The sequence below is a fragment of the Lineus longissimus genome, chromosome 17, assembly GCF_910592395.1.
Source record: "Lineus longissimus chromosome 17, tnLinLong1.2, whole genome shotgun sequence".
Taxonomy (NCBI): domain Eukaryota; kingdom Metazoa; phylum Nemertea; class Pilidiophora; order Heteronemertea; family Lineidae; genus Lineus; species Lineus longissimus.
In genome coordinates, this window is record NC_088324.1 from 15,480,340 (window position 1) to 15,490,241 (window position 9,902).

General features: G+C 43.5%; 1 protein-coding gene across 1 annotated transcript; it reads left to right on the forward strand.

Moving 5' to 3' along the window:
* Positions 1-1,702: 1,702 nt before the first annotated feature.
* LOC135501413 (U3 small nucleolar ribonucleoprotein protein IMP3-like) lies at positions 1,703-6,430 on the forward strand. Its single transcript, XM_064793529.1, has 6 exons — positions 1,703-1,852; positions 2,043-2,150; positions 4,173-4,247; positions 4,388-4,467; positions 4,716-4,767; positions 5,060-6,430. The coding sequence occupies exons 1-6, from the start codon at positions 1,716-1,718 to the stop codon at positions 5,157-5,159; spliced, it is 552 nt and encodes a 183-aa protein (XP_064649599.1). The 5' UTR covers positions 1,703-1,715; the 3' UTR covers positions 5,160-6,430.
* The last annotated feature ends 3,472 nt before the right edge of the window (positions 6,431-9,902 follow it).

Below are 9,902 nucleotides of genomic sequence, written 5' to 3' on the forward strand. Positions count from 1 at the left end.
AAAATTAAAAATATCGCCCGTTTTTAGGGCGGGGGACGATTTGCAGCTGGAACCCCTGAACCAGCTCCCGCAGATCCGTCATTCATTGAGTCAAAGCAAATATGAACCTGGTTTAATCATGCGGTTTATCTTAACTATGCTATACCTATCAAGTTCTTTATATACCCGTCCGTTTCTTGCTGCATTCTTCCCATCGGGACGTCTTGTATACGTTTCATGTAGTACTACTGGTCCACGGCAGGGGAGCGAGGGAGGAATAGCTTCTCCGTCTTTCAAAGAAGGTTAGAGAAATGAGAAAGTCATAACAAGACTGAGTCGGCCAGCTTCGCCGTCTTGCCGGCACAGTGAGCGTATTGAGATAGTCACAACCAGACTAAATCGATCGGTCATTGCAGCTCCACCGTCTTGCCGACACGGTAAGAGATGATGCAAGACAGTCAGAACCACAAGCCGAATGGGACCTGGCTGCACTGCCGTCTTGCCCACACGATGTGGGGAGCCGATGTGACTGCCATCAAGTCAGGCTCGACCCTGGCTGCGGGCCTGGCTGCTCATTTGTCAGGCCGACACGGCGACGGAGACTGCCAAAACCAGACCGAACGGTACCTCAACGGTAATGCACAAACCGTACCATCGTCTTATCTTGGACCGAAGTTCCGAAGTTCCGAAGTGTCGTATTGTCTATTTAAAATTGCCCGTTATCTCATCGCATGCCTTTGAAGTGATTCGTAATTAAGCTGGTTCTAGCAGTTTAGGTGTTTTTCACCATCTTACTATCATAGCCACCGCCCAATGTAACGTGATGCCGTAACGCATTCAATCGAATATGGTTGCTTGATTATAAACTTCAAAAGGAGTGGTAATTTCGGGTGTTGTTGGGTCATTCGCCCACGCCTGAAAATGGTAACAGTCCTAGCATTCTGAATGTCTACACAACGCTCATTCCAAAACATTGCCGCTTGGACAAGGAAAGTCCTGCCACAGTACGTCTACAGGCGATTCCTCTGATCCGCAGGAAACAATGTCCTCGGACCTCAGGAATCGCCCGGGGTCGTACAAGTATGTGAGTAGGCGCTATTAATCATGGAGACGAAAGGGCACTCAAATATCAGGATGAATACGTGTAACAGTTTTAAATGCCCTAGCCGAGATAGAGTGTTCCGGGAAAGAATGATTGATTTGCGCTTGAAGGTCAAGAGTCTCAGTACACCCTCATTGAACTCTATTATCGAAGAGGGTATAAAAGCACCAGACCCTGGCCTATTCGAGCACTTGGCATTTGCGCTCGCATGTAATGAAGGAAGTTTCCATTCTATCCCCAGAGTTTCCTATTTGGAATGGTGACAGGGTAATATGAGATCGAGCCTAAATTGCTGGGCATCAATCCATCTTCCATACCGCTAGAGATATTAGGTGCTCTGAATTTGTTGCCCCTAAATCATTTAGTTTCTCATGTTTGTTTGAGCCAGCTAATTAAGTCCCATCTTATTGGTTTCCTTTACCCACCCGCCCCACCCTTGGTGCCGCTGTCTCTCGTATTTCTTCTTACACTGAAGAAATGCTTGTTGCTCCCAATACTCCCTTGAGATGATAGTGGTCACTGAGGGTGTCGTGTTTCTCATGTCACTGGCCTAATTTTATCCTCCCATGTGCCTGTTCGCAGCGCCGCCGTGTGATAAACGGACGAATTACCGAGCGCCATTTTGTAAACAAGCATGGTCAGAAAATTGAAATTTCATGAGAAGAAACTTCTCAAAAAAGTCGACTTTATATCATGGGATGTAGACAGAAACCTCCGTGAAGTGGCTGTGATGCGCAAGTATTACATACAGCGCAGAGAGGACTACACAAAGTGCGTAAATCTTGAGTTTGACGCCGTTTTCTCCCACTTTTTTTTGCCTATTTTCACTATCATGCTATTTAGCCTTAGCCCTACCCTTGGGCCTTACATAGTTACGGTCTTACCATGGCCATGGGATGGGTCCAGGGAACTACATAGTATGTTCAGGATTTTATCTATGGACGTGTTTCTATAATTTCAGGTACAACAAACTCTCTCGCCATGTGAGAGAGTTGGCGAGGAAGATCAGAGATTTGGAGCCAAAAGACCCATACAAGGCAGAGGCATCAAACCAATTGCTTGATAAACTGTAAGTCGGTTTTATTATTAATCATGATAAATACGTTTTGTATACATGTAGCATTAGTTCCACAACCACCACCACGACCTATATATTACAAGGCAGCAGATATATCATCAGTGTTTGAAGGTTGATAAGGAATACCGACCAGGTGGATCACGGTGACCCTGACCCTGACAGTTGCTTGTCATCATAAGGCCATATGAAATAAATTACCTGATTGCTCTTCCTTACCAAATGTCTTGTCAGCAGAAGTCAAAAGTGAAGTCGTGGTCTAAAATTAGTTCCCATGCCTGCTTCCTAGACCTTTCATCCTTGAGACTCCTACCATGGTGCTTTTCCCTTGGGCCAGTGTCCCTCAAGCAGCTGGTGGCTGTCAGGGCAGGCAGCCGTCCTCCACTGAGACCCTTGGGGATGATCTGTGTCCATGGTGTACCTCCCAGTCAGTGGACGTCGTTGGGACACCTGGTTCTTTGACTCGGATTATTTGGGCTGCAAGGACCCTTGTTATTTTTAAGGGTCTTTTTCTAGGTTTTCAATTGGGCTCATCACCTGCCTTTTATCTTTCCGAAGTTCGGGAGTTGAAGAATTTCAAATTGCAAATTGTTGTTTAGTCTTTATTAGCTGGAGCTGATTGTTGCTATTCGTAAAGGAGATAAACGAATCGAAGTTCAGGTTCAGTCAAACGTTTCTGGAACTTATGAAGAGGCAGGTCAATGACATTGACAATCAGACTTAATGTTGAAATCTCAAGTTGATCAAGCTGATGTTTTAAAAATGATGGGTTATCACTGTTTGATACAGGGGGCAACAGAATTGGTGTAAATTCCCACAGCTATAGGCCTTACCTTATTGATAATTTTATACATTTAATTGACAAAAATGTAAAAAACTTTTCTTATCTGTTCAGATTGCTTTTTGCCTTGACCTTTGCTACAATTAGGGAGAGCAGATGCCATCTTCTTCACGCCTGGAAAAACATTCTTGAAAACTTGATAAATTACAATGCACACATGCTGTCTAAAAGTCTTGCAATCTTCCTTCTGAAACAGTAAGCCATGTTGCCACCGTTATCGGAATTTGGGGCAAAGTGTGCGAGCCACGTGGCTATTCTCGTAAACCACAAAAGACAGGAATCTTGCATCCAAAAATAAACCTCAATGTCAAACTTCACGAAGTCTCTGACTGTTCTTTTTTACTAGAATTAAATTGCTAGCCAGCTGCGATATTTTTGACAGGAGTCTTACACGTGCTTACTGTCTTCAAAGAGAAAGGCAAGGAAATAATCAAACAATTGCAGAATCAAGTTGAATAGGCGTCAACAATAGTTTCTTGAAAGAATATCGCTTCTCTTTTGGTCACATCCTATGAGTGGTTTTATCTATTGTAGTATTTTACCAAAATGGCCTCCTATTGTTGTTTTGTGCTTTTATAATCCCCTCGAGCTGGTATTGGGGGTTATCATTATCTTCATCATCAGGGATCAACATATGCTGGCTCAGGGCTCAGGGGTTTGATATTGTTGGCCCTTGTTTGAAAGAAGGGCAGGTGGTTGGCTGAGATCATAAAACCTTAACGGAAACTTTTAAATCAAAGAAAAAAACCTGCTACTCCATGACCTTTGACTTCATCTTCAAGCTGCTGATGATGGTGGGGAGTAGCTCATTCCAGAAATTAACTTTCATAGAAAAGTTTGAAAAAATATTTCATTGGGGAGGTAATCTGAGAAAATGTCTTCATACTTCATTCTTCATGGCTGTGCCTGTCTTGAGAGCCCTTGGTGACAACTGCCAGACAGGTACAGGTTAACTGGGGTCAAGAGGCTGAGAGCTTGTTAGACTCACTTCAGGTATCATCTGTGATGTTTATTTGCTAACGAAAGGAGTTTTGTTAGCATTGTTTATATGGTGGAGATTTTCAGCGTGATTCAAGGAGGATGACATGTGCATTACCTCCGCTAGATTGTTCTTGCCCTGATTAAGAACAGAGTTGACTCAAAGACATGAAGATCATCTCCACTTTCTCTTGCAGTTATTCCATTGGTTTGATATCAGCAACGAAGAACTTAGAAATAGCAGACAAAGTCTCTGCCTCGTCATTTTGCAGGTAAGATTTGCAAAGAGAACCTGAGCTTAGGAGGCCTCCTTTGATTTGTCATTCAACCAGACACTGGCCACAAGCTTCCAAATTGGACAGAAATGAAAAACTAACTTTGTGTATCATTTCGTTATTACTCTCTTTCCCAGGCGGCGTCTCCCAGTTATCATGGTGAAAAGTCAAATGGCCGAAACCTTAAAGGCTGCAGTCACGTTTATTGAACAAGGCCGTATCCTTTTTAAACACAAAATAGATCTGTAGAGATGACCTGATGGAGGAGTGGTGTTGTCTAATGGCGAGCCTCGGAATCCTCAGGCACCCATTTAGAGCCAGTGAAAAAAAGTTGAGACCGTCCATGTTGGGGGCACTGACTGCACTGACAGCCATGGCAGTGGTCCACATGGCCTTGGTAGCAGACTCGTGAGTGTTATTGGTGCAACAACTGACGCAGTAAACAGTTCCTTAACCTTTTGCAAGATATACGCTGTGGTCCTGAAGTGGTGATGGACCCTGCTTTCCTTGTAACTAGGTAAGTCATTATCAAAGCATCTCATCTTATCCTGATAAGGCAAACATATTTTGTCCCGAGCCCGGGGCTTGTCTGAACAACAGAGTAACATGGATTTCTTCTCCTTCTTGGAGTGACAGAATAAAGCGTACTTATATGAGCTTCGTGTTAGAGCATTAGTTAAAAGTTCTGTGTAGTTGGAATATTCAAGCACACTATCAGTTGAATCCTCAGTAACCATGCTGCCGCATTGCCGGAACATTGGCTCATACTGTAATTCCACATTCTCAATTCTGATTGTCTTGTATTGCAGGAATCTTGAAGACTTTGTGACATGGACAGACACATCGGCCATTAGGAAACATGTGTTGGAGTATAATGAAATAAGAGACGATTTTGATATGTTTGCGTAGTGACTGATATTGAGTGGTCACACTGAGTAACACGGCGATGGACTACACTATACTGCTAGGAAGTCTTGTGTTTGTGTTGAACTGACTGAAGTTCAGTGGAGATAATGGTGGACCCTTACACTGCCACGGCAAAGTGCAGAGAATCTGATGTTTGTTGTGTATTTTGTATATCTATATCATAATACTATAAGGCGGCTCGCTAAAGTGCCATTTGGGGGTCGTGTTTCGTCTCGAAATTTTGCACGTTTGCAGGTGATATGTTATCCTGATGCAACGTCATGTTTATTTTCGGAAATTTACTTCAGCGGAGCAGTAATGAGGGATTTTTAATTGGACACGGTCAATTCTCCTTATCACTCACGGAAGCCAAGCCATTGCTGTTCAGTTATGCAGGGGATTAATGAATCACCTGCACTCCCTGTGGGGTGACTAACACTACCTGTTGAACGGCTGGCTGTAGGGGGATGATTGGAACAGCCTGTACACGTGTTGACCTGCTGAACCAAGGTTAATGTTATTTTCAATCCACGATTGTAGGTCACCTGATCTTCGAGATTTCGCGGGAAAGAAATTGTAAACAAACGCATGTGTGCAGTTCAAATGTAAACAAAAATGTATTTTGATACTTTTGGTTGCTGGACTTGGGTTTTCCCGCAGTAAGGAGCTGGGGTCAAATTGATGGTCTATCGTATATTGATACTGTATTAGCCAGAGCTAGCCCTTGATTATGAAGGGATTTTCAAATTAAGGTTACAATGGTATGTTTATGTGCTCACCACAGCTTTCAAAACTTGATGTATCTGAAGAGGCACTCTGAACTTGGCATGGCCTTATCAAGGAGCTGCTCACGGTGCTGAACTTCTAGCTTGCCTGTCGACTAAGTGCCTTGCCCGAGATCATGCTACATGTAGGAGGAGCACGCATTTTAAAGTTTTAGTAGTGATAGTGCAATTGGTCCGAGCCATTTGGAGGCCGACATGTGAAGGCCTATCTGGGTTCTCCTTCATCTCCGTATAAAAAGGGGCATATTGCTGACTAAGGAACGAGGTATATTCACATTGCCTCATCATCTCATTCGGACCAATTGATTTACTTTTATATGCACGCATACAGCACGCCACAGGGTCCGAGTCTGTGGACAAATGGTTGGTTTAATTTGTCTCTTCGATATTGCTCCTTTGATATTGCATTATATTTTCATTGCAATTCAATCTATTCAAGGTATAGCCCATTTGAACCTGCCTGCGCCACGGGTACAATGCTAGTATTTTAATAAAACAAAACAATAAAATCTAAATCAGAGTTATTGGTTCTATCTTTGTTTCTTCATCAGAATCTAGTATTCCAGTTTCCTCGCCAGGTAGCTGGGTTGGCACTGGTTGGCCCCTTGTGACAGGCTTGTCGGTGTTGTTGTACAAACTGCTCCATGTCTTTCTTGGCCTTCACCATCATCATGCTGCAAGACAGAGTACCTCACAGTCAGGCATTCATTTGTCTAATATATTTTGACTTAAGACTGGAAAGGGAGATCACCTTTTTCCTTCATGTAATCCTTTCGTGATGATTATTAACTAAAGACAACTATGAAAGTTCACCACATATTTTGCTGACGTACGTACTTGAGTTCTGATAGATCTTTAGTTAGCTGTTTGACCTTTGCTGTACCTTCCGTCTTCTGAGGTTGGATGGAACACTTCAGGGCTAGTCGTGTTGACTGAGTTGAGAGGGTACATCTTGGGGTAGAACGACCAGGTTGAGGAGGTGGCACACTGGAAAGGAGAACAGAATTCGGATTATTGCACATTACTGACATCTGGTTAGCTAAGAGAGAGAGAGATGAGATAGAGACAGCATTGCAGACCCCTATAAATACCATTTCTGTTCTTCTATGGCCTGGTCCTCAAAGTCCATGAGCTGCGAGTCCGAGAGCCCCATCATCAGGTCATCCTCGATAGTTGTGATCGTCTTCATCTCCGTAACACACTGTCTCAAGACCGTGTCCTCCCTCGGCAATGTCTGGTCTTGCAGGGCGAGGTTGTCTTCCATTTCCTCCAAGGCTTCATCTAATGTCATTCCCTCCTCTCTCAGACTCTCCTTGTCACACGAATCTGTTTCCAACCTAGGCAGTACTAGTATACCCTGCTTCACCAAGTAATCCTTCAAACCATCTGATTTTAATTTCATCTCATCAACCACATCCCTTGAAGATATCAATCCTAGTTTTTCAAGATTAGCCTCTTCTGTACTTCCACTCTGTTCTTCACTGGAATGACTTGCCGCTTCCTTTTCACTCAAAATTGTCTTGCCAGGAATCCCAGTTTTGTCCCCTGAAGCTCCAGAAAGAAGCTCATGGACCCTATCCTTCAAATTCTTGGTAGGGAGTCTTTGAGGTGAGGCTGTATTCAGAACTGTTTCATCCATGCCATCCACGATGTCTCGCCCATTGTCATCTCCAGCTGCAAAGTCACAACCTACCAGAATCCCTGTCCCCATTTCCTCATCCATCATCTTCAGGACACTTTCCACAACATTGATTCGAAACTCTTCATCAGAAGATCCAACATCCAATGCAGAAGTTTTGTCCTCCCTGACTGGATATAAGCTCAATTTGTCCTGTGGCTCAAGCTGACCAATCATCTCCATTTCAGACCGATCTGGACTTGTTTCATGGCCGTTTAAACCTAAACCTCTCAGTAATATCTCCTGACCCTTTGCCAAGACTGAATCAACCTCACATCCTTCCCCACCTGCTGGGTTCAGGTTCATCCTCCTTGGATGTTGTCCTTGCGACCGAAGGATACCAGCACTGTACCCCATTGGCTTTTCAACGGAGTCATTTCCCAGTAAAGACTCAGGCTGGCCTGTCATTATACCAATTGACTCTGCCATTTCAGCCTCTTGTGCTGGGTCCACATCAGGCACTACAGACTTGTCAATGTTTAGTTTACCTGCAATGCCGAACACTGCTTCGTGGTTGAAATATGTTGTCTCAACAGACAATGTCTCTGGCACAACCAATGTCCCTGGTACACTCTTGGCTGCAAGAGCCTCATTCAAGCCAGAATTACCTACTTCTGATGCAGTATTACAAGCTCCTGTCTTGACCTCGTCCTCAGTCTCTTCAGCTGCCGTCACATCCTGAAGAACAACTTCATACTCTACAGCACCCGGTCCTAAGTCTGATATTGTTGGGACATCCACACCCTTTTCAATTTCATCATCAGGCTTGTTCCATGTTGCGTCAGGCAACTTTTCTGCATTAGTCATCTCTGGAACCTGTGAGAGATCTTCTGAAATGTGAGATGTCTCCAGAGGCTGAGCGAGTTCTTCTGAAACGTGAGATGTCTCCAGAGGCTGAGCGAGTTCTTCTGAAATGTGAGATGTCTCCAGAGGCTGAGCGAGTTCTTCTGAAACATGAGACGTCTCCAGAGACAGTGAGAGATTTTCTGAAACATGAGACGTCTCCAGAGACAGTGCGAGATCTTCTGAAACATGAGACGTCTCAAGAGGCTGTGACAGATCTTCTGAAGCAGGAAATGTCTCCGGTCGGTTCGTAGGCTGTCCGACGTCTTCTGCAATTGTCGGTAACTTCCGATCTTTTCCAACTGCTGCTTCAACTACAAGTAGCTTCTTATCAACCCCTTTGCCTTGAGCTACAGTTGGCTTCACCATAACTTTCTTCTTCAAGAACACCGGGATGAATTTTCCGCTGGTAGATTGTGACACTGGAAATGACTGTGACGCTGCAATAGGACAGTCATGTTCCTTCCCTTGGGTATTTTTGTCCCCCAGATTCCCTGATACTGCAAGACAAGTCTCGTCACAAGATAACTTCTTCTTCTTAGGGACTTGTTGTTCTTCACAAGTTTCAATCTCTGGAAAGATATATTTAGTATAACTTACTTATACTGAACCATAATTTTACAACTATGCCTTATCTTTTATCTCAGTAAAAGTTATATGACATCTGCATTATACCTGAATTGAAATAAAGCTGGACTGAGTCAGTCTCCTCAAAAAAAGAAAGTCTCTTTAGTTTTGGATTATGAAGGGGATACCTAGGAATTACATCAAGATTACATTGTCTGTGACTTCGTATACTGGATCTCTAAATTCTTCCTATCAAAGACAAGAGTTGGAAGAGAGAATCACTCAATCGGTTTTCACCCGACATCCTAGAAATTCATTGCGGGTGAATCATTGCCATCCTTTTCTCACCACTTTTAGCTTGTCGTTTTCCCTTCTTCACACCAGCAGCTTTTCCTTTGGGTCTTCCCATGGCAACAGAAACAGTCCTAGAAAATTCCGAGAAAAACATATCAATAACTGAACATGCTGAGTGAACACCCTCCCACTCGGAAATCGTAAGCGGTATACATGTAGCTCGTGGTCATGGATGGAGCCGGAGGTGGTCATTTTGAGAGGTCAAACTTTGATCGGACTCGATCAGGATTTCAGTCTGTTCAGCTTTCTGATCTAGGCCCATAGGCCTAGATTGTTATGATATATAAAATCATAACTGATCACAAGGTGTTCCCCTTGCCAACTATGCAGATGCTAGAGCAGATTCGGACTATACATCAGATATATCAGGGATAATTTCTTTGTAAAAATCAAATTTACCGCCACGAAAACTTGACAATTTCTCAAGTTCTCGAGATCAACTACCTTATCCCTGCGGAAAAGATACCGCCATTTTGTCCAAAATTTTTACATTTTTACAAAAAAATTGAATAGTCCTAA